We start from the raw sequence: 25,295 nt of genomic DNA, 5'->3' as shown, positions 1-25,295 counted from the left end.
ACAAAAAAGTCACGAAAATAAATAAATGCGGGTCAGACGGTGTTATTAAATACAGTTCATCAGGTGCGGCAGGAATGCAGCAGTGTTTTTTATTTTGAAAAACTACAATTCTGCAAATAGCAAGTGAGACCTGTGGACTGACTGATATTTTGAAATTAATAAACTGGCTGAAAAATACAGTTTTTTTTGTTAAAGTTTTACCAAAGAGCGCACAAAGAACAATGGTATATAAATTTTGAAAAAATCTGGATCGGTCAAAAACTGTAATGTTGGTAACGGATTGTTGAGGATAATTAAATACAGTTATTTATTACTATGTTGACGGTACAAAAAAAATCACGTGGTTGAAACAATGGAAATTATGCATGGATTTTTATTCTTCACCATATCAGTAATGTTATCTCGCCTAAGCGGCCAAGTAAATTTAATTATTTCATCAGTTCGACCTTTTATTTGACACTGCAGTAAATTAGTTTTTGTTACGAATGGTAATAGGCAATTAATTGTGAATGTAAAAGAATACAAAAATTAAATTATCAGGTCTTTATCGTGTCGGATTTAATATTTTAATACAGTTTTAATATTTATAGATATTTGATAATTAATTAATTTAATAACAAAAAAAAAAATAAAAAAAAAAATAATTGCATATACAGGGTGATTCTGAAATAAGTTTGGAAAAAAAACCGGTAATTGGGGATGATGAGAAGAAGTCATTGACAAAAAATTTTTCTTAGAAAAGTTTTTTCGTTTTCGACATACAAATGATTGAAAATTTGGTCAAAATTGCTAGTACGCTGCTGAGTTAAAGGTGATTACCTGATTATCTTGGTAGTTTAGCAACAATAATAACCAAAGGTGCCCGTCAGTCACAAACGCAAGCTGACTCCTCTCGATCATTTCCATAGAAACATTTACAAAGCAGTGTGCTTGCACCTACGACTTTATTATGGAGTTGATGTAACAATGGTTGCTAATGAAGTGAACAAATTCGGACAAATTTTCCCTATTCATAGGCGTTGGAAATACAAGGATAAAGGGTAATTTCCATCCTTTTGATTTCACCTCCAAAAGTCATTTACGCAGAATTATTTTGTGTCAAGGATACTCCACATTTTTTTTCCAAACTTATTTCAGAATCACCCTGTATTTTTTCTTTTTAAATAAGTGATAAACGCAACCATTTAGGTCCTTCGCAAAAATAATAGTATATTAAAATACAAGTTGCAGAAGGTATATCTATCTATTCAAGCACGAATTCGAAATTCCGAAACGAGCCGCGTGGCGGCCACTTGAGGAACAAATGAGTGCATGAAGGACCTTCTGCAACGAGTCTTTTATACTGTTTTTTCTATTTTGCCGCTTTATACCATTTTATAAATAAAAAAATAACAATTTTAGGTGTAGGGAATTTTGCGGTGGTTGGTGACATTTATGTGGCATAATTTTAGCCAGCTGTGAAAAAAATTAATTTTTCCGTTGACCGCTTGTTAATTTCAATATTAATGAATTCTTTTGTCTAAATTATAGTGTATTAATGGACTTCATTAATACACTATTTTTCATTAATCAACGATTTTTGCGATTTTGACGTTTTGATGAAATTTTGAACATGCATTGTTTGCACTTACCAACACTGCAGCAGGTAGTGCAGCAGGGTTTTCTATATTTTATAGCTCCATAAATTAACTTTTTCAAAAACCGACATTTTTGGTTATAATTCGCATGTCATATTTTTCAAAGGTAACTAGGTTTCCGTAGCAACCGTGATTTTTACGTGAAATTGAATGTGAATGGAGTTGACGTCTTCTGACACTCTTTGTGGAAAAGTGAATAGAAAGTGTTGAAAAATTTAAAAATGGCCTACGCTGAGGACAAAAAAAGAATGAAGGTATTTATAAGGTCTCATCTTCATGGAAAAAGATGAAATTGGTTTTGATTTGGCTTTAATTTCAAAATTTGTCACCAAAAAAAAAAAGTTTGCGGTCAACGAAAAAATGTTGTAATCAACTCTTTTGTTAATGGGCGATTAATAATCTCAACTATTAAAGCTACTCACTCGCTATACTCGTTCGAGCTTTAAACAGTTAAAATTTTTACGTTGGCTTGGCTTGATGCGGAATTATCTTACCATGATGTCAGTTTAAATTAAAAAATGTATCAAGAACAGGAAGAGTCCAGTGGAAAAATTTGACCGTATTTTTAGCAAGTTCACATATTTCAAGGGGCGTATATGCAAGATTATCATGATTATCTTCCATATTCATGTTTTGTGACAGAATTTGGATGAAAAAAGAGTTAGTGGAATAGAGTAACCAATAAGTAGGTCGCATTTCGTTGCAACCGGCGCGCGGAACCGCCTACCTGGAAAAAATAGACTATAGATAAAATTTTTACTTTTAAAATTAAGACATTACCAACCGCCACAAAAATCCCTAAATAAACTAAAGGAAACATTTTTGTTTAAAACTCGTTTCATAAGACCTTGAATCACTCATTCTTTAAAATAACTCGTGACTACGCCACTCGTTTTTTAAACTTGAATTCGCGCTTCAAGACTGATCTTATGAAACTTGTTTTTTAATATACTAATTCTATCCGCAAAATAGAAAAAAATATAAAACTTGGTCATATTGTTTATTTTGATCACACCACTCACCAAAAACAAAAACAAAACTCCTTTCGTAGATTGAATCATACGAATCGGTTATAATATTTGTTTTTTTTTTTGCGGTTATGTTGCATAGCCGTTCGTATTAGTGTTTTGCTTTCGAGCTTGAAAGTGGTGCTATTAAGACGATACCTTTGTGGAGTATGTACATAATTATGATTTCAGTATTGATTATTTCTTACATGGTTTGTACAGTCTAAAATTGAAATGAAACATAAAACAACGCTGCCATCAAGACTTGATGAAAAAAATTAATTAGAGCCGAGAAATACGAGTATGTGCAGAATTTGTTTTAAATTAATTATATTAAAATGTACCATTGTTGCTTTGCTTTGAATTATTTATGAATAAAACTCTTAAGTAATTATTTTAATACGTATGTTATAACTAGCTGCTGACCCGACTGGTCCCGATGGATTTAATTTTGATCTTGGTCTTCATTTTAGTTTGATTTTAAAAATATTGCTTTGAATCTTCTGACCAATTTCTTTGTTAGAAAATTTAACCGAGGTTAGAACGCCATCAAAGTGTGTCAAATACGTAAAACGTCAAATGGGAACATAATGTGTGAACACGAAATCAGATAATATAAATTCATATAAAACGCAACTATAACCAATAAAAACATGTAAATATATCTACTTAATTGCAGTAAACTGTCAGTGTCACAAATTTAGATCGATGAACCCTACTTGTTTGTACACACGTTGTTGCTAAGCAACTACAAAAATTCATTTTTTTCCTTATTACTCAGTCCTTTCCCAGGGTGGTGAATGGTTAATGGTTTGTTTGGTAATTTTTGAGTTAAAAGCGGATAAGAGATATGTATCGGGTGTTCAATTAAATTTCCGGTCAAAGTTGGCGTTGAAGAGTCGATTGTGAACGCACTACGGATTACGGATCAGCTGTTTAAATCTTACGTTTTTACACGAGTGGTGCGTTCACAATCCACTCTTCAACGCCAACTTCGACCAGAAATTTAAATGAACACCTCATACATACATAGATAGATACATACATACATACATTCATATACACTGAGTTTTTTATTTCGCTGAACATACAATGTAAAAATGGTTATGTTCTAAAAAGAACCCTTCGATGAGGAAATAATTTTTTTCTAGGAAGTTAGTCATCATGGAATAACAAAACAACTCTCTTGGCCCACTTCTTTGCAACTGTGAAAATTGACGATTTGAACAAGTTCAAAAAGCTTCAATAATTTTCAACATATTTTAATAATTAAGGTCTTAATTTCTGAAGTTATATTTTCTAAATTGTTTACAATACTAATAAACAAACATCAACACAATATTTTGACTTTTTACATGCAATTAAATAAATGTTAGGAGTTTGTTAGTGTGTTTGAAAGTAACTGTCTAATTAAGCCTTATACGCAATTGTTCTATGTAAAATATATTTTAAAGTTTTCTGACTCACTCTGTATGTACGTAAGACGTAGGTGAAGCCATCAAGATACTTTATATAGTTTATCGTTGTTTAATTAATGATGATTAAAAAATAACTTTTCATGGTGTATCATGCCGTATTTCCTTTCTTTTATGACCTGTTAAATAATACCATCGCCATTGTACTATGACTGTGTAATGAATATAATAAAATATAAAAAGACTAATAGCAAATAATGAAGCATAAATAATCAAAATGTTCAACAGGATATAGGTACACATTAAAAACAAAACGATTATCAGTTTCAAAACGATTTCTTGATAAAAACGTGTCCAATTATTCTCTTCGTGTTAACAAAGAAAATTTAAAATGGTTGTAAAGTAATTTAAACGAAACATCAAAACATCCCTAACTGATTCTGTGTATTTTTGATAAATGATACGCATTTAGTAATGAGAGAACTACATATTTATCGTATTGCGTATCTTGTTAGAATATGAAATTTTGTAACCTAACTCACAATTCCAGAAGCTCTGCATTCGTTAGTAAATCTTTTTTTTTGCGTTTAATTATTTCGAGTAAATTTCAAGGATTTGTCGTCTGTACCTACACGCAAAATCTTTCAACATTATGAAATACAATTTAAAAAATCCGTTTTATAAGAGCGACGCTAACAAGGATAGGCATCCAATTTCCACTAAGCTCACCGCGCAAAATTATTGCAATTATTTACATCACCATTGTTAAATTATAATTTTAAAATGATGGAATTCCTTATGTAAACCCATTATCGTGGTCTTCTATTACATAAATTATCAACTTTAATTTCTGCCATGAATCATGCGTTCTCGTTATTATTCAATCTTTACAGTTAATCAAAAATTTACATATTGCCGAGAATTACATCTGTTTTACCATCGGGAATAATTAAAGGAAGGAAATTAAAGCGTGCTGGATGCAAGTGCGATAGTCCTGCGAGCTCTGCGCCTCTTGCATCGATTTCGACGTCACCGAGCACGCAATTATTCAACAAAGCAACAATACTTTCGATTGTGGTGTTAAAATATAGTTCCGTATCGTAGCATCAACAACAACGGACAATAGGCGAGAGTAAAAAAAGCCAATGGTCCATAAAACCGATGGGTGGGCGCCTAAAAACTCCGGTTTCCGGATTCCCACAGAAGACAGCGATGCAGCTCCTCTCCCACTCCGTAAAAGGGGGGCAGCAGAACAAAAAACCGTCATTCACAAATCGCAAAACGTATCCTTGGGTGGAATGCATATATTCGTAGAGATCCTACCACAAATTCCCAGTTGTTGGTGCTTGTTGCTGTTGGAGATTTCTTATTTGCAGTTTTCGGTTTGTTTACTGTATTAAGACCGACCGACCGACCGGTGGTTCTCTTGTTGTAATTTATTGAGAAGAAAGAAAAAAATTTCACAATTTCTGTTTTGTATGTTAATTTCGTATGTATATCGCACCTTGGGAACAAGAAGGTTCTATTGAGACATGGTCAAATTAAAATTACATTCTTAATTGTCTTAGTCGTAAATCTTGAAGTTATGTTAATTAAACAGTGTTAAATAATAGTACCTAAACCTTACGTAATGGCAGTCCTATCGGCATCGTGATATTTGTTGTGCTTTTGACGCGTTCGAGCTATAAAATGAAAGTGTTCAATCAGTCTGTGATATTCTTTATTGTACTTTACATTTCTTCTTCCGTTGGCAGCACTATTATTATTGTGGAAGATGCTAAAGGTAACTTTTTCTATTATATTTAACAAATTAATCTGCATGTGGAAAAGTTCTCAACTGATTACAGCATGATAATCAACTTTATTGGGGTTTAAAAAACACTAATACAAAAATAAATTACAAAATACATATTATAAACAGAACCACATGTTAATTATGACTCAGCGCAACATTTGATGGTTCTACTACTAACGAAATTTGCACAAGAAATGAATAATTATTAATAATAATCTCATTCAAACTTTTAAAATTCCTCATTCAAAACCTCCTGTTAAATGCTTACTGTTATTTCTAATGGTGGATTTCCATCCACAAGCATGATTTTGTTATTTGTTTATGCAACGAACGAATGTGTATCAATGCAAAGTGGGGATGAATCCTGAAAGATAAAAGTTTCAAAAATTTAAATTAATTTCCCTTACCAATATATGTACTATTAAAAGTCTACGAGTATTAGTTAATGCACGAGGTACATAATATTTTTGTTTTACAATACAAAAATTTCCGATAATATTGCGGAATCTGAAAAAGTGCTCCGAATGCTTGCAACGTTTCCACGTTGAATGGAAAGGGAAATCCTCTTAAAAAAGGAATTTCTTTGATTGCATTATTGATATTGATATAGAGGTATACTGCACTTGCTTAGATTGAAATACTTAATGGCAAATATTTTATGATTGAAATAAAGCTAAGACAAAAATTGTATCAAGTCTTTCACTGTTGAATTATTCCTGAAAATTATTTTTTTTTTCTACTTGGTAAAATGTTTTGCCATTTTTTTTTTGAGATATTCCGTATCTTACTTTCATAATCAACATGAGACGATAAGGGCTTTTGATTTTGCTCAGATAAATACTTTACCCAAAAAAATATTTCCTGCTATAATACAGGGTTATTATAAATGTTTCTAACATCAACATCGTAGGTGCCTGTGTGCTTTATTTAGGTGCGCCGCTACGCCAACTAGATGTTAAAAACATCAATAATAACCCTGTATAACAATAATGGTATGATTATTATCATCGATAATATCTACAAGTGAAACTGAACTACAGATTCAACGAGTCTGTAGGACGAATTAAATGAGCTGCTCCGGTTTCATGAGTCATATCATCGATTATTATGAGAGAATGTAATGAATGAACACATGAGGAAGATTTAAATTCATAAACAGATGCCAGTGGTTTTGTTTTTCTATATCAGCGATATTTCCTAAACGATAGGTTCGTGTTTCTTCAGTTTAGAATTTGAAGAATAGTTATTTAAGATATAAGTGGAAAAAGTTATCCTTTATTGCAAGAACGAGTTTAAAATAACAGCAAGGTACGAGCGAGTGTTTTAAAGGATGTGAGTGCAATAAAGGAACTTTTTACACGTATCTCTTACCACATGTTATCCACTATCTATTTTATTTGAGAATTTTTAAATTGTGACATTTCCAACAAATTGTTTTATTTTATTCTGACAGTTATGTGCAATAAAAACGTGCAATAAAAATTTTGTTGCACAGTTCAGTCAGTTCATTAAACGGCAACTTTGACAACGATTTCCAATGCAAAAAGTGCCTACTTTTTAGACGATTGTAGATAAACATTTTTAGTTAACAAATTTGGCAATGTCGTTATCATTACAAACGAACCAAAATACATAACCTTAACGCTGTGATATCCTCTTACTACTCTATTTCAGCCAATTAAAATCATTGAAAAGGGATAATAACGTGACACATGAATTATATTTTAAGTCAAACAACACTGAAGTACAGTCGTTGACCAAAATAAAATAGGACAAAGTGTTACCTTAGACAGTTTCACAATTCAAAGATTTGTGTAGTGTAACTGAGGCGTATGTGTCTCAGATTACAACGTGATTTGACTTGACGATTGATTTACAAAAAGTTAGGTTGTGTTTATTCACTTGTCATCTCGTCACTGTCACTTTGTTCAATTCAATGATTGTGAGTTTTTGAAATATTGTCGAATGATGACACTTATCAGAATTGTTTTTTTATTTTTGACACTTTTGTTTCCTAAGACATGGATTTCGCAAAAATATCGAATTACACAATCGAAATTTACTTTGTCCTATTTTATTTTGGTCAACGACTGTACATATTTCACTTAATTAAAAACATTTAGATATAAAATAAGCAGGACCACAGGTGATAAAAAAAAACAAAAATGAGTAACCTTTATAATTTATTTACGAAAAAAAGTAGATGCAGCATGCAGCAGAAAAAGCCTATATTCATTTTATGAATAAAAAGTTTAATAAATAGTAAAAATAGTATTGTAGTAGAATTAGATTCAAGAGCAAAATTTAATAGTACAATATATTATGTTATTAGGAGCAAAAATGAAGTTTTATATACCGAAGCTGGTTGTTTGGCCGAACCAAGTGAGGCAGACAAAGCAGCCAAAGCACATAGAACCATTTTTGCTCCGAATAACGTATACTATTTTTTCTTCAAACATTCATAACAAATTATTTAGGAAATGTTAAGAAATCAGGAATTATTTTAAGGTAGAAGCTAGGTAGACTAATAAATTATTAATGTAGCTCGTCTTGCAAAGCGTTGCTATGACTATGCTATGACTAGTTTAAACAATGGTAATTTTATAATTATTCGTCTGTAAATACGTTTTAATTTGGATAGATTTTGTAAGTATATTTTGTAATTATGTACCTACAAGTTTTTTAATTAAATCGTATTTATTCACTTTCAATATGTCAGATTCAGAAACGAATTTGTTAAAATTTGAATTAGGAATTTCAAATGATTTAGTTAGTTTACTTTATCTGCCGCTCGTCAGCTCCTCAGATGCCATGGCAATGAAGGGACATTTTAGCATTATCAATCCAGCAGTATGGCATATTTTATTAACATTTGAAAAGAAACATTATTATTACGAGCTTAATGGAATGCTTTACTCTGATGTGAACATTTGATCAATAAATATTTTGGACTTGCTTTTATTGCTCTTAACGGTTTTTATTACCTAAAATGCATTGTACCAACACTTGAACCGTGGCGGTGCTGTCAACTACGAGTATGTGGTAGATTCAAAACGTCTTAATTGAAATTTAAAATTAAAATTTACACACAACAGAACCACTCTGCCACTTAACCGGTGATGAAAACAAATAAATAAATAAATAAATAAATAACTTCATGCATAATGTAGAGTATGTTAAGTAGAAAGATAAACAAATAAAAAAAAATGTATTGTGTAAAATTAACGAGGAACTATAAATTAAAAAACAAAGATTTACAACTAGGGATTAGAAACAAATTTAATGCTTCTCAGAAACTTCGTATAGTGGACCAAATAAATATTTTCAATACATTCACCAGTAATTCTGTTTAAAAATTTGCAACAAATTGTAAAAAATGTATCCAAAAACAAAATAATGAAAATAAAAAACGGAACTCAGTGTCAAGGCAGAAATATTCAGGTTAATACTTTTTCCAGTCCTTCATTACTTATTTATTACGGTTTTTATTCTAATTTACATTTATTATTTCGGATTCAATTAAGATGAAAGGTGCACATTTTTTGTTATACGATGAACTGAACGGTGCTTATATTGATTTCAAGTTTTTTTTAAAGTAGTTTGATGTAATTTGAGAGCTAAATTTTATTTATTCCTGTTTTGTCTTGAGATATATTGACAGTTAAAAATTAGCAGTAAATGAAATACCAAGCATAATACATAGTAAAATTTTAATTTATAAGAAATATAAAAAAGATGTTCAAGAATATGCTCGTCACTATTCGAAATTGACACGTTAATTAATTTATAAATTAGCTAGATCAGTTAGATATAATTAACGGTACAATGGTAAAACATTAAGTTAAAACAGCCCAATCAAAATGTGATTGAATGTCATTGTGTACCTTTCTTGTTCTCTGTTAGAACTCAGAGCAGAGGAAACAAGTGGTAATTATTCTTCCATGATAAAACTGAAAAAATCTTGGCAGCACAAATTGTTAACATAGTTTTTATTGAAGAATGACTAAGGCTTCTTGGAGGCAATTTGCATAAATTTGAATAATAATCAAAGGATGTGTGTGTCATATCAGTCACATCTAAATTGTGTGTACGTTAAAAAAGCGGTGCAGAAAATTTCGCTTAAAAAATTGCAAAACTCATGTACTACGAATTCGCATTAGCATACAACTAGTTCATCCAATTTCTAACCTTAACACTATGTAAATTCTCTTTTTGTGGAAACAGTTCAGCAGCGACGTGCGACCTCAAATTAATTATGTCGGGATTTTACCCAAAACACAAAAAGCCAGCTCACAACTTTATAATAATCATAATAATAGTCACAATGCAATTTTCCATTTCAAAACGAGATAATCATCAATTTCTATTTTATTTCTTAACGATTCCATTGTCTGTTTCAAATTAGTTATCCTCTGAAGGTAAACTGAAATTTCAAAATTTACCCATCTGCGATTTTTCTTTTACGACCTTTTAAGGTTACATAATTTTATGGCACACCATAAATTTTTCTTTCAGCCTGCTTCAGGAGAGTTCTGGCGGGAAAACGTGTAACTAGAGCTCTGGTAAAGAGAGCGTTGTTCTGCGAAAGAGTCGAAGATTGCCAGCGCGAATGCGCCGACGAAAAACGTTTCGTCTGCGAAGGATTCAACTACAGGTAAATATCGAAATCCTTATCGAAACTTATCGTGATTGTAACGCTATAACTGTTGTACACGACAGCGACTTGTTAGTTCCCATGACAATAATGTCTTACCTACTGCGACACTCCAGGTGTGATTTATATGAAAATTAAGCAACAATTACACCAACGCGCCGACTAAAGACAATACGGCCCGTTAATTATCAAAAAAATGACAAACCCAGTGCAGAAGATGATTAGCATCATCTCTATAACCTTGTGTGTAAAAAAAAACCATTAGAATATCTATAGTCCATGAAAATATAAGAATTTCGGCCTTCAGGCTACAATAATTTTCTAGTTTACCAGTGGCTGAAGAGTGACACGTTTGCGAAAAATATTTGTGTCTATCGCTTGCTGTTGGATTTTTATTAAATTTAAATAGACCAAAATATGGTGAAACTAAACCTACCTTGAACCTAATTAACGCTATTTTCTGATATATCTGCCAGGATAAATGTGTATTTCGCATGCAGAACCACTCAAAGGGAAATTTTGACCTGTATCGGTTTGTTGTATTGACAAATTCTCAGTGAAACCCATTTTTGTGAATTTAGCTTACACAGATTTTTCATTACAGTAATATTAGGTTGTTATAAATTATTTTTAAATAATAATTAAGGTTAGATCAATGAATTTGTTCTGAAAAAAAAGTTGTATTGTAAAGGATAATGGCAACTCTACTTATAGTGAAAAATGACCTTCCAATTTAAAAAATATTGCCACTGTTTGTTACAATTACCCTAAACAAATAAATATTTATAAAATTCCATTTATTTATATCCAGTTTAGATATCAAAGATCCATCGCTTATTGATTTATGTTGGTTAAAGAATAATAATATCTCTATAGTCCTGTACTCCTGAATAATAACTGCAGACGATTCAAGTTGGCACTACCGAAGCGATAGTTCAGTTTTGCCAAATTGACGGATCTCTTTTCGAAAAACTTAGACTGAATGTAATGCCACGAAAATATATTTTTTTTCTAAATAACAATATTAGTGTGTGGCAAAATTAATCCAACTTTTCATTTTTCCCCTAATCAAAATTCAACAGCGTTGCCATATTTATTTTCGATGCAAATTGCGATGTTGGTGGTTGTTCAAAATGTGAACGGGAACGCTTTGAGGCAAAGATTTTTGTATAGGGTCATTCATTTCAATAACAATTTTGATAGTTGTTAATTAATTGGGATAAATTATTACCTCAGTTGTTAAGGACCAACACCACTTAAAAATAAAGAATACAGTAATGTCAACAAGAAATTACTTCCTAGGATTCGAACTATTAGGGAAATTACGTTTTTCATGTTGTATGTAACTAGAATTTTCAAAAGTAATTTTGAATGCCTAAGGTTGGTTACTATCAATACATAATTGAGAGATTCTTTGCGCAAATCCAACTAAATATACAGCCAGAAACCAAACCTGATTGTGAAATAGAAAAACATGTATCAGTTAGCGAGAAATTAGCCATTTGCAACTGTTATAAGGAATTAGCTGCCTTACATTTTTGAAATGGTTACAATATCTTTTATTTGTCACCAGAAACCACATAGTCTCCAACCTAACCAAATTTATGGCAACCTAGTAACGAATATTCCTAAATCCTAGGGAGTAATTTCTTGTTGACATTAGTGTACAGTCGCGAGCAATAAATTTTGGTCGTCAAGGTCAGTCGAAAATGTTCCATTGTAAAACAGTTGTAAATATCATAACCTATCATCATGTTGTATAACATTAATTGTCATTGTTTCTCAATTTTTTGACACTTTGTTGACGTGGACATAATCAGACAGTGAAATTTTTGAAATGATGATTGATGACCAAAATTTATTGCTCGCGACGGTACCTAAAGTAAATTCAGAATGGATTGGGTATTTCAAGGTCAAATAATTTTATTTTTTGGTCATATGATTATGTCTTAAAATACTGACATGTATGGAATCAACATAATGGGAATTTAGCAACGCTCAATCCAACGTGAACGGTGTATACTCACAACGACAACAGTTTTACTACATCCTCGTTTATTTGATCTGCGATTGTCGCGATTGGGTTTTAGGTTAGGTTCTTGATACAGGAAACAAAGAAACGCGTAATGGTTGTGCATTCTCTGTTACCCTCGATTTCGAGAATACGACTCATGATGTGGACATTTATCAAAAATAATTCAAAATCTCAAGAATAACTCAAAACTTTTATGTAATTCAAAGTAAACAAACAAATCAGAAATCACCGTATACCACAGCCGTATACCGTAATGAAATCAAGGAGGCACGCTGAATGACACTTCATTCAAATTTTGACATGAAATCAACCATAGACACTACCTAAAACCTAAAATACGAATTCCTTAATTTGTTTATTAAATAATAATCTTAGTGCGGTTTTCAAAAAATTCCGTCTGCATTTATGTAACTCTGACGAATTTACTAAATTAACACTGTTTCTTAACAAAATATAGAACATATGCAACGTTGTTGAACATTCTCTATGAATACGGAAGCCAAACCACTTATTAACAAATCCTAACGTCGAATTTTAAATTCGACAATTCGCAAATTTACAATTTACAAATTTCTGTTTAGAAAGTTGACAAAATTTACACGATCGATCATCTGCTGTAAATCCCCATATTTATCCAAACGCAACAATGACCTAAAAAATGATTTGTGCCCTTGCAAGGCCACACAATCACCAAGACCATCACTATTATCCGTATCGAATTACATCAGCATTGCGCTTTTGTGCACTCAAATAGCGGAAACTCGTTAGAGCGCATTAATGTGATGTCACTATTGTGCATCCTTGTGTATAATTTAGTTAATTACGAAGCCGCACGTCATTCCAGGTTGGACCCGAGCGGCCGTGGTAAGGGCGAATGCGAACTTTTAGAGATACCCCTGACCCATTTGGACATAGGACGGGACCTCTATCCCGACCCCGACTACGACTACTACGAACGGGACCGCAATGCGGCCAGTGCTAACTGCAAAAGGCAGGGCTACGGCGGTTACGGCTACGACGGCTACAACAGACGGAACGACCAGAGACCGTACTACGACAACCGCTGGTACGACGACAGAAACAGCTACGGCAACAGGAGGCCGCGGCCGGACTTCGGCTACGACGACTACGACAGTTACAGACCACCACCACCCGGTGGTAACAGGCGAGGAGGTAAATATTATTCTGCAAGTAACAACATTATATGGGACGTATTGTGTCTCCGTTTTGTTTAAAAGTGCAATGTATTCGTTTGTTTGATTAAAAAATTCACGAGAGAAATTTGTTTTATTTTTTGCAGACTTTGCATACCATCATTCACATCATTCCGACCACTCACATAACTATCATTACGAGCACTATGATCACGGCCCCCCACCATACGACTACAAACCATACGAGCCATATTTACCCCCTATCAGAAGACCGCCCTACGACGAAGACAGATACTACGTTAATTACCACACAGATAGAGAAAGAGATAAAGACTACTGGGGATTCCATAAACCGACGTGGGGCTCATACGGAGGTTCCTACGGTACCAGTTACAACCCCCACGAGTTTGACAGGAAAAACTACTACCTGCCCCCACAAATTGGGGGCTCTAAAGATTGGGGGCAGTACGGTGGGAGTTACGGCAACGGCGGTCTAAACTTGCAATACAACGGTTACGGACACAGTCAGAGCTTCGATTTTTGGGGTCTAAATAAATATGAAGAGAAGTTTCATAATTACGGAGAGCTGCCCCCTCCTAAGAAACCATTAGGCGGTGGCAGTTACCTGCCGGAGTACAAACCACCTCCCAACACTGGAAGTTACTTACCGGAGTTGCCTTACAAACCACCGATTGGCTCGGGGGGAGACGGTTATTTGCCGAATAAACCGCCGACTGGCGGGAGTGGAGGTTATTTGCCGGGACCAGACTTCAAACCTCCATTCTCTGGCGGAGGAGGAAGTTATTTGCCGGAACGTCCACACGGTACCGGAAATTATTTGCCGGAACGTCCACAACGACCACCCCCAAATACCGGAAGTTATTTGCCGGAACGTCCAAACGGACCGCCGCCAAATACCGGAGGTTATTTGCCGGAACGTCCACACGGACCACCTCCAAATACCGGAGGTTATTTGCCGGAACGTCCACACAGACCGCCGCCAAATACCGGAAGTTATTTGCCGCTTCCCGGTAAACCTAATCCGGATGATTTTTACGGCAATTCGATATTACCAGCCGAGCCGAGGTACCCGTATCGCTACGACTTCTTGAAAGACGGTGAGTTGTCAAATGAAGAGTTTCAAGTGAGTTTAGGGCACTAACGTTGTTTTTAGAGTGCTCTTTGAGGAGTGCTGCTGGTTTCAGACTGCATAAGAGGATAGTTAAGAAGTTTTACGCAGTTCCAAACATTTACGAATGTGAACTTTTGTGTTTCAAGGAGAAGGAATTTCTTTGCTCGTCTTATGCCTTCAGGTAAAGCAAACATTTGTACCATTGGGTTTAATAATCGTTAGCAATTCTACAGATACACGATTTCATCAAATGCTCCAAGTGACAATTGTTATCTGAGCAATCGAAATTACAAAGAGTTGGACTTTTATACAGATTTGGAACCGGACAGAGATTTCGATATTTACACTATGAATAATATGAAGAAATGTGCCCAACCGGTCATTCCCAGGAAGGAAAATAGCGGTAGGGTGTCTATATTATTTTAAATACCACATGGAATGTGATTAAAAAATAAAGGTGAAAAATACTCAAGTTTTTTTTTGTAATCAAAAGTAATCAACCGAGAAATTATCCAGATCTATTCATACCTTAGAAGCATCTTAAGTTGAATTAAATTTCAACAAATCTTAAAAGTTTTATAACTACTGGAAAAAAAAATGTAGTATTCATTTATGAAATCCTAAAAAAATTTTGAATTAATGTGATATTTGACTGGTAGGTATATCATATGTCCGGTATTTTTTTAACTTTAAATTAACATTATTTTGTAAGAACAATCAAAAATAAATTCACCGAATATCGTTTCAGAATGTTTTTGGCGGGTACGTAGTGCCCAAAGACTGGACCACAAAGTAGTGCGTGACTCTTTGTCGGTACCCTCTATCGTGGAATGTCAGCTAGAGTGTCTAAGATCTCGCCATTTTACGTGCAGAGCCTTCAGCTACAGGTACCACATCAAATGTAAATCTGTACTAAAACTTCTCCAATTCTCTCTTATTTGTTCAGATATGGCTCTCAAATTATTGGGGGACCTGTTGACAACTGTCTACTGACAGACTGGCCCTATTACGAAATGGACCCCAAAGTACACTTTGTCCCCGAACCGGGATTCGAAATTTACGAGCGAGGTAGTTTCGGGCACGGATGCGAACCTCACCACTTTGGAATAAGAGGAAGACCGTCGAAGAATCCCGGAGCAAGGATAGATCAACGTAAGAGTGATCAATTCCTTTACTTTAATTTTACTTTTACTTTGTAGTTTGCTATGTTGGTTTTGGCTCTCCCGCCACGCTTTTGCCACAAGCAACAAGAAAAGAGCTTCAAGTGGCAACAGAAGAAGAATGCAAAGCAAAGTGTTCGAAGTTTAGAGAGAAAACAATTTTCCAGTGTATGTCTTTCAGTTATTGGTAACTTGTGTCTAACTGTTTGGTCGAGTTTATGTAAAACTGTGTTAAATTTTAGCACCGATCCCAAACGGGGACCCAATTGTAAGATGTCTGATATTTTACAAAGAGATTTGCTTCCTAATGTGGACTACGTCCCTGATCCTGACGCTTGGCTTTTCGCTTGGGACAATTACAATCCCGAGTGCAGGGCAGTTGCAAACGAGCCAGTCCACAACAATGTCGGCTATAAGGAAGATCGTCAGCATTACGACGGTATTTTGATGCGTTTTGTGTTGATTAATTAGTTCACTGTAACGGGAAATATTGCAGATTTTGCTATTGGAACTTGGCGGGTGTACAGTGTTAGCGGATGGCCTTGTCGCAGAGGTAGTTTGTGCCGCGAGAACCGACAAGCTGGTTTTTGGTCTTGCGAATTGGAAGGGGGCGACGCGAATTCTTGGGATTACTGTTGCAGACCTGACCACCAGTGTGGATCCTCGGAAGGCTTCCCGTATCAATGGTACGTTTAAATTTAGGAATAGTTATGCGAACAAATATGGCAGGCGCTAGTGGCGCCATCGCGGCAGAATTATGATTTTAAAATTTGACAATGGCGAAAGTTGAAAACGTAAAGAATTGGAATAAACTAACCTGCATTAGAATGATCTTCCAAATCTCTTGTGAACACTAGAAAATGTGTATAAGTAAACAACATTACAACAAAGAATGTAATTTACTTATTGTTTGCAATTATTGTTGTAATTCGTAACACACACCTTGTTTGTAAGTTTCACCACTATCAAATGCACACCAGGGGCTTGAGAATCTGTTGCGACTCAAGAGTGTCCAAAAAAAAGTTTATGAAACAAAAACAACAAAAAACTCAACGAACGTTGAAGAAGATAATGAAAACACACGCATTTTCACTTTGAATTTAATTTTGGCATTATGACGCAGTGATATTTGACGTTTGAACATTTCCGACTAAGGTATCGACCATAGATAAAGAACGGTATCGACCATAATTTGTTGTTGTAAAAATGATGGTGTTACCACCGGCCCTCTGGAGCGGTCGAAATATCGAAGCCATCTTCGGGGCTGGTGTCAATTTGTGGACCGATGCCTCTTGCGTGACTCTGGAAAGAGGCGGTTGGGTCCCACCTCTCATTGCACGTTGGCTCGAAGAAGAGCATTGTCTTTTTTGCCCAGCTCGCTTTTAGGGAACCGCAGTCTTTTTTGTAGAGGGAGAGGAGAGGAGTGAATGAAACGAACACGTTTAAAGCGTGAACGAAAGTGGACGTATTTCGGCCGGCGTCACGTAATTATCTGAAAGTTGAGATCAAACGCGGCACGAACGGAGCTCATTGACCGACCAATGAGTGGGCAGAGTACCCCGAACAAAACGCTGTCCGGTATCAATGGTTTGTACTTGGTATATTAGAGCATTAAATAATAATTGTTGGTGGAATGCATTAGTGGGACAACTCAAAAAAGGCCATTTGGATTCACCGATATATTTTATGTTTTCAAAATCCAAAACGTAATGCAGTGAAAAATACTAAATGCGCCATTTTAACTGTTTTAAATTGTTCAGTATACCATTGGTAGTCCTACGGTTGGCTTAAAAAAAAAACGGGAACTGTCAGAAAAAGTTCTGTCAGATTTTATCAAATTTTTATAGTTTGAAACGGTCTTTTAGAACTTAGGTTAAAAAACTACACTTATGTGTCAGAAATGTCTGTTATACAAATACAAATACTACTGTCAAACAGACACAAATTGACAAATTAAATTTCCAATTCACATTAGGTCAAATTTCATTTCCCGTTTTTTTTGAAGCCAACTGTACATTCCTACATAAGTAACGCTACATTATGCGCACATTGGTGGATTGACATTATTGACAATTGTTTATTTGAACAGATTTATTTTTACGCGCCGTTTTACTTTGTATCATACAGCATGCCTTTGCATCTGTCAAAATCTGTCACTGCTTATTAAAGTTGCAGTTTACGAGAAATATGATAAGAATGCACAAATCCGATTAATTGCAATTATAATACAACGTGGTTTAGATTTAACCCCAATTATTATTCTAGATTGAAATCGATTTATTTGATCTTCATCTGAATATAATTTGGTTAGTCATTAACCTGGATGTTTATTAATTGATAAATTACATTTCCGTTTGAATTGGGCACAGACTGATATTAACATAAATTAATTTAAATTTGAATTTTAATGTAAAGCGTAGCAAAGTGAATATTGAGTGTATAACTTGGGCAGTATAATGTTTGCGACTCTTTTACTGATTTTCAGTTACAAAGTTAGATCTATCGGAGTTCTGTGTTTGATTTTAGAAAAAGAGTTTAGTTTTGTATAGGTATTATTAAAAAAGAAAATAACTACTTGGCTCGATATGAAAACATTTATAACCAACCTCTTTACAGCATGCTAGAACCCTTTTGTGCCGTTCTGGGTAACCAAAGAGATAGTTCAGAGTTTAGACATCCATTTCATTTTTAAGTTTTTCAAATTATACATATACAGGTGTAACAGAAATAGGTGCATTAATTTTAACTGGTAATAGAACTCGTCAAAAGGAACAACTTTTTTATCTGCCATTTTGCCGAAAAACGATGTTTAATTCCAAAAAAAAAATAGAGAGATTTTTCACTAAAATAGCCCTACGCCACTAAATACTGCAATGGCTAATTCAGATCAGCGCTAATATGAAAAAAACGTCCATTTTCATCCAGAAAACGTGTTTTAACGCCGAAATCGAAATTCAAACAAATCTACCCGTATAGCAAAAAATCCACTTCGTAAGAATCTGGTTCTTTCACGTTTTTAGGTAGCTAACCCCCAATTTCATAATAACCCTAAAGTTACTTTAACATTAAAGTTCACCATTTACCATAGAAACATATTGTTGCAACAATCCATGAAAGTCACGTTAAGATAAAGTTAACTTTAAGTTTATTATGAAACTGGCCCTTAGTTTTGGTTTTGGAGATATTAACGATTTTAGGAAAATCTTTCCTACTTTTTTAAGCCATTACGCAACGTTTTTCGCGAAAATGGCAGAGAGAAAAGTTGTTCCTTTAGATGAGTTCTATTACCAGTTAAAATTAATGCACTTATTTCTGTTACACCCTGTATACTTAACTGCTGTTAGCTTCGATAGATGTAGAAGCTAGAGGTCGTATTACAGCTTTTTTACACGACTTAATTAATTTAGAATTTATAATCCTTCAAAAGAAAGTCCCTTGAGGTTGGGGGTGAAGGCACAGATGGCAATAGCACAGCCGACCCAATAAATATATCGATAACAAAAATCTAGTAGTATGCTTTGTTTTGCTGTGTTTTTTGTACAATTTTTTTTTCACTTTGCAGTAAAAAAAATATGCAAAATTTGGACAGTTATAATAAGCCTAGCAGTTTTGATTAATTTTAAGGTTGTAAATTTTTTCTGGCACTTGCTTTAAAGGGATTAATAATGATAGATTCCTTCAATAAAACCTGCCACTTTTCAATAAAATTTCATTAATCAATACACTTTCTACTTTCACTTGCCATTATTTACCCAATGATAGTACACCAACACCATCTCAATTTACTATAAACCTTATCAAACAATTTTAAATTAGCAGAAATATCAGTATTCTAAATTTTACGGCCTTTTGACTAAAAAAGCCCTTCTGCAGACCGATTGGCAGGTGTATAATAATATTAACTGCATATTTGTTTCTGTCTGTTTACGAATTATAGTTAAATATGACAAGGTCGCAGTGTAACCTTTTTACCGAGAGGGTAGTTTCCTACTTTGTCTTTTATACGTTTGTAGTAACATTGCCGACTGGAGGTAAAAATTAATATCAATTATACGAAAAGAAAACGAATTTAGCTCTAGAGCACTGGTGGGTTGACAGGTTTTGTAACTAAAATTAAGGGCCGGTTTCACCGACGCCAGTTAAATTTAACTGTAGGTGTGTGGTGTATAAAATGCTTCGTTTCGTTACTTTGGTTTTTTTAGCCATCTATTGTTATTTTAACAATGTGACAATTTTGACACTGGCCGTTTTAGCTTCAATTTTAAACTTCTAGCCAAGTAAGTAGCCAGGGCCATAGCCACAGAAATCACAGAACAGAATTAATTAATGGAAAATTAAATAAGGGCCAGTTTACAGAAGCGAAATTAAGTCAATCATAATCAAATGCGAGATTAACTGAACACGTGATCAGATTGAACCAATCGAACTCTCGGATTCATGAGTTAATCGCGCATTAAAATTTAATTCGAATTAAATATTTAATTCTCTTTCTATAAACTGACCCCTAAGGGCCAGTTTACAGTTTACAAAATAAGCTAATCGTAATCAAATGCGAAATTAACTGAACACGTGATCAGATTGAGCCAATGGAAGTTTCGGATTCATGGGTTAATCGCGCATTAAAATTTAATTCCAATTAAATATTTAATTCTCTTTCTATAAACTGGCCCTAATAGTATATAACGGTTAGGCCGATATGGGTTATACCGAGTGACTATAAATGATTGAAGGAAAATAGTGGATTGGCAACACTGATGCAGTTGGTAGTGCAAGTCTTCTCGTGCATCATCTGTCAATCATTTCTATTTAGGTTAGGTTAAGTCACGAAGTACATTGTCGATTTAGATTTTTTTGACGTTTGTTTCAATTTTAAAAATTAAGTGTGTCATGCCAACGATGTCGCCAACTAAAGATTTCAAATGTGTTACCAACATAACAAAATAATTTTCAATCATTTATAGTCACTCGGTATAACAGATGAGGTTGAGATATTGTAAAATCGAGGCGGAGCCGAGATTTTATAATCAACCGAGTCTGTTATATCCATATCGGCCGTATGTTGTTTTGTTTTATAGTTTTCTTTATACCAATAATACTTAACATTTAACGATGATTTATTTGTAAGACTGACATTTCTCTTTACTTCAAAAATTAAATTTAGTTGTCATTTGTGCCGTAACGGCAGCAAAAATAACGGCCTCGGTCTGATAATTTTGATTAACGGCCTATAATTTTGAATAACGGCCTAGTCTGTTATAGGTGTCATATCAATCAAGCATTGAGTACTGATAAATCCTAATAACAGAATGTTATAAAGAAATTGTATTATTGAACTATAGTCCATTCATTTTAAATCTTGGGTAAAGTTGTAAACTCAAAACGCCGTAAATTACGAAAGCGGCAAGTTTTCATTGTGTGGGTACTGTAAAGTAGTAATCCCTCTGTTCACATAAAATTGGTACCACGTCGTACTTTCACTATCTTATCGACGAGCAAAAGAAAGAGACCTTAAAGTATTCGCAAATAAAAAAAAATTAAAACACATTTTGCGATCAGTGACCAAAAAAATGTTAAGAGATTGTTGATTTTGTATTGGGAAATTTTGTATTTGAGAAATAAGATTACTAAATAAAGAAATAAGAGTAATTAATAAAGTATCCATTACATGTATACTTACTTTAAAGTAAATTAATAAATAAAATAATAAAATACTTACATAAACAAATAGAAAATTAATCGTCATCTGAATCAAATTCATTAGATGATTCACCAGTATTGGCAACAAATATTATACGAGTATATTGAGTAAAATTAACGCACTGAATTCACTTTACACAACACAAGTTATTTCTTGAACGGTACAACTAAGACTGTAATTGTTTAGTGGCTTAGGGCCGGCCGGTCCTGTATTTTTAAAATTCGGGAAAACCCCATTATTATGTACTTTCTGTCTAGGCTTGGGATGTCTTATTATTACCTGCACCCGTCGTATAGATAAGGTAAGCAGAACATATTTATAGTATCTAAAAACAGATGTTTTACCGACGAATGCAAATGTATGTTAAATAATGAGCCACCCAGAACACTCGATATTTGTCTCAAGAAAATCCGCGGATACATTTAACTACAAGAACGCAATGCCCTCAGAAATTTAATGTTTGGGATGGTATTTTTAATAATCAAATTATTGGGCGATTTTAGTAGTAAATTTAAACACAAACATATTTCGACATTTTGATAAATGTGAATAAAAATGTTTCTAATAACTTGACCATTTAACAAATGTTAAATTTAATCAATTTCTTAATGAAGTAGGTACCTGAAATCACGCAAAAACTATTTTTCATGTTAAATTCCTATGGTCAGGTTTGGTAGTTGACACTCGGTATTGAACACAGTTTTAGATTCACTGAGTTTCGGACAAGTGTCAAAGCAGGCAAGTTTTATTACTAAACCCCAGATTTAAAATGAATGGACTATAGTAGGTACATTATCTTTGAATTATGTTAGGTGGGCCGATCCCGGCGGTACTGCAATACCGGGCCAACCCGCGACGGAGGTGGAGCAAGCCCCTAACCTCCGTCAATTTCCAAAAATCAGTTTAATATACTGGCCCCGCATGCGGGGCGTATCAGATATTAAGCTGATAAGAACAGATACTACACTTTGATCTTAGCCATAAGGCCGAGAAGCGATACCGATAATATTTCATTGAAACCTTTTATTACCACAACGATCGCTAAATAGTTGGGAGAAGTTACTAGTGGCGCCCTCTACAGTACAATTTACCTACGTACAATGAATGTGTACCTAAATCAATACTGGTCTCGGCTCACCTCTCCGGATTAAACCAAGAAATCTCCTGGTCGCCTGATCCTGATCTGAAAGCTCTGGATGTTGACCCAATGTCTCCGGCTTTTGACACATTTTTCCGGGTTTCGCCATGAATTATAATTTCTCCGGGTTATGCCCGGGGTGTTTCATCCATCTAATTTTTATGTAAATACCTGTTATTAGAAACCTGACAGTTGATTAACACAAAATGGAATTGATAATTTTTTATGGCCTAAAGAAAAAATTAATCGAGTAAGCCATGACTATCATGATGTAGTTGGCAGCCCTTGTTTAAACATTGTTTATTGTTGTCAATTAAAGTCTTCTAGTGTCTTTTGTTTTTTATGGGTAACTTTAATGACATTTTTTTTGTTCTTTTTTGTGGAAAAGTGAACTGTATAATAAAATAGTTTTTTTTGAAAATTACATATTTTCAGTTGGAAATAAGACTCAAGTGACAGTTTCTATCAAGTAAAGACACACGTTTTATCTTCTGTGGCTTAAAAGTCTGATGAGTTTTTAAGCAATCCAGTTATTGTACCCACAAGTACTTCTGAGAAAAAAAAGTCGTAGCATCTAGAAATACTATTATTTTACTATTATTTATCTTTTTTGGCTGTCGAAAAACAGATATCAATCAGTTGATATATTTGACATATTATTTCGTTTATTACATTTGTTTATAATTTCTCCCTTATCAAGCTTCAGTTTAAAACCCAAGCAGCAGAATTATTATACTTTATCATTGTTATCACTCCCCTTCTTGATGATTAATTTTGTATCATTCTAGGTGTTACGTGGGCCCCTCGCGCACGCAGTGGCGCAAATGCAGCGACAGATACTACCCTTACGTCCACAACCTGATTGACCGATTTGATCGTCCACCCCCGGGACCGCCCCACCATTGGGTCCCCAGCGGCGGCAACTATCTCCCCGATCACGGTCACAGGCCGCCCCCGTACAGACCAGGCGTACGCCCCGATCGTCCCCCTGCACCACCAACACGACCGCCCCCACAACCCAGCTTGGACGAATATGAGATGCAGTTCGAGTCCCAATTCCTGGACCCTCCCAAACCCGGAGGATTCGGACAACCCCGACACTGGCCTCTGTCCTACTTACACAAGGAAATGCCCCCGAACAGCACCGACTCCGACTCGAGATTGATAAAGGCCAGTCAAGGCCGCGACCCCAACCCCAAATTCGCAGCGATTCAGAATTTGATCGACATTATCAAATCGAATGATCTCAAGAACGTTCAGTATCAAATAACCAACGAATCAAACAAAGAGGACGACATTTTGTTCGTGAAAATTCCACTGCCTACTAACTTTACTGAGGAAACGAAGAAGAGTGAGAAGATGGTGGCCAACGGGACTAGTATTTCTGGTCCCATCGATTTGGAAAAAGAATCGAAGACCGGTACCAGCAGATCTCCCAAATCACTGCCTACTCAAGAGAGGTTCGCACCCACCTACCGAAAGGGTTATGTTACAAGAACTAACGTAACCAGTCACAGGCCCAGATCTAGTAGAACACTGTAATCAACCTACGTTACTTAGAAATCAATAATAGCTGTATATGCATTTTTTATATCAATAAAGACATTTTTTAACGACACAAGATTAAAGCTGAATATAATTTTTATTTTATGGCACTCTGATTACACTCTGTTGCAGAATATATCAAGGCACATTATGATCCTTATAACATCGTAATTTACTTATAATATATCAATATCTTTTCTAGTTTACACGCCACAATAAGAATTCAGATAGTGTTAAAAATTATATAATTTGTACCTCAAAAATATTGTTATGACTTATCCTAATTTGTATTTATGTTTTTAAAATGAGGATGAACTCAAAACAATGGCATTGGATGATAATAGCAGCACATACATATACAATGGCTTAAAATATAAACAACAAGCAACATCGATAAACCTATTATTAAAATAAACAACAATGTAGGTATTTAATTTTAACGCAATAACAATCACAAATACGCTAAAAATATATCGCTAAAATTAATTAATATCATAGCACACTTTTAAAACCTGAGATACTAAATATTATCATGCAATATCACCTAGATTAGTGTTAAGGCATACAAATAAGACACTGAGTAATAATCATAACCACAACGATTCGCACAACACTTCTTCGTTTCAGTCACTTCTGTTACTTAACAGTACGTTTTAAAAGGAAAATGTAACTTCCGTTTTCTTGTAAAACTTCAACAGAGAACATGGTTTCTTCCTTGATGTGACGAATAAGATCGTTATTTAATTGCACGTGAATCGAGTGAGGCCCTTCCATATAAATATCGTGTACCTGATCCTGAGAAATGCCCATCAGAGCCGACAGTTTCTGCAACAGCTCCATGTTACTGTGTGCCGACAAAAATATCGCGTTGAAGATTGGAGTGTTTTGTCGGCACACGTAAATTTTCAGTTTTGGTGCGATAGTC

At 34.4% G+C, this 25,295-nt stretch overlaps 3 protein-coding genes and 1 non-coding gene across 6 annotated transcripts in view; 1 reads left to right on the top strand and 3 right to left on the bottom strand.

Moving 5' to 3' along the window:
• The window catches only part of didum (dilute class unconventional myosin), a 140,405-nt gene extending 123,578 nt beyond the window's left edge, over positions 1-16,827 (bottom strand). Inside the window, exon 1 of the mRNA XM_069040267.1 lies at positions 16,807-16,827. Coding sequence (XP_068896368.1) covers positions 16,807-16,812 — 6 coding nt within the window. The 5' untranslated portion in view covers positions 16,813-16,827. The remainder of the gene's footprint in view (positions 1-16,806) is intronic.
• The window catches only part of LOC138125035 (uncharacterized), a 27,947-nt gene extending 3,494 nt beyond the window's left edge, over positions 1-24,453 (top strand). The window contains exons 4-14 of the mRNA XM_069040265.1: positions 10,370-10,508; positions 13,388-13,716; positions 13,844-14,815; positions 14,872-15,010; positions 15,063-15,232; positions 15,578-15,716; positions 15,776-15,981; positions 16,029-16,176; positions 16,232-16,428; positions 16,486-16,675; positions 23,614-24,453. Of these exons, the coding sequence (XP_068896366.1) occupies positions 10,370-10,508; positions 13,388-13,716; positions 13,844-14,815; positions 14,872-15,010; positions 15,063-15,232; positions 15,578-15,716; positions 15,776-15,981; positions 16,029-16,176; positions 16,232-16,428; positions 16,486-16,675; positions 23,614-24,367 (3,383 nt within the window). The 3' untranslated portion in view covers positions 24,368-24,453. The remainder of the gene's footprint in view (positions 1-10,369; positions 10,509-13,387; positions 13,717-13,843; positions 14,816-14,871; positions 15,011-15,062; positions 15,233-15,577; positions 15,717-15,775; positions 15,982-16,028; positions 16,177-16,231; positions 16,429-16,485; positions 16,676-23,613) is intronic.
• LOC138125143 (U2 spliceosomal RNA) lies at positions 22,495-22,685 on the bottom strand. Its single transcript, XR_011157357.1, has one exon. It is a non-coding gene; the product is annotated as a U2 spliceosomal RNA (small nuclear RNA).
• Positions 24,449-25,295, bottom strand: part of gem (gemini) — a 28,977-nt gene continuing 28,130 nt past the window's right edge. For all 3 annotated transcript variants that reach the window (XM_069040276.1, XM_069040277.1, XM_069040278.1), the window contains one exon: positions 24,449-25,295. In XM_069040276.1, the coding sequence (XP_068896377.1) occupies positions 25,007-25,295 (289 nt within the window). In that variant the 3' untranslated portion in view covers positions 24,449-25,006.

The sequence above is a fragment of the Tenebrio molitor genome, chromosome 2, assembly GCF_963966145.1.
Source record: "Tenebrio molitor chromosome 2, icTenMoli1.1, whole genome shotgun sequence".
Taxonomy (NCBI): domain Eukaryota; kingdom Metazoa; phylum Arthropoda; class Insecta; order Coleoptera; family Tenebrionidae; genus Tenebrio; species Tenebrio molitor.
Note: the sequence above shows the minus strand (reverse complement) of the source record. Positions and strands in the feature narration are given on the sequence as shown.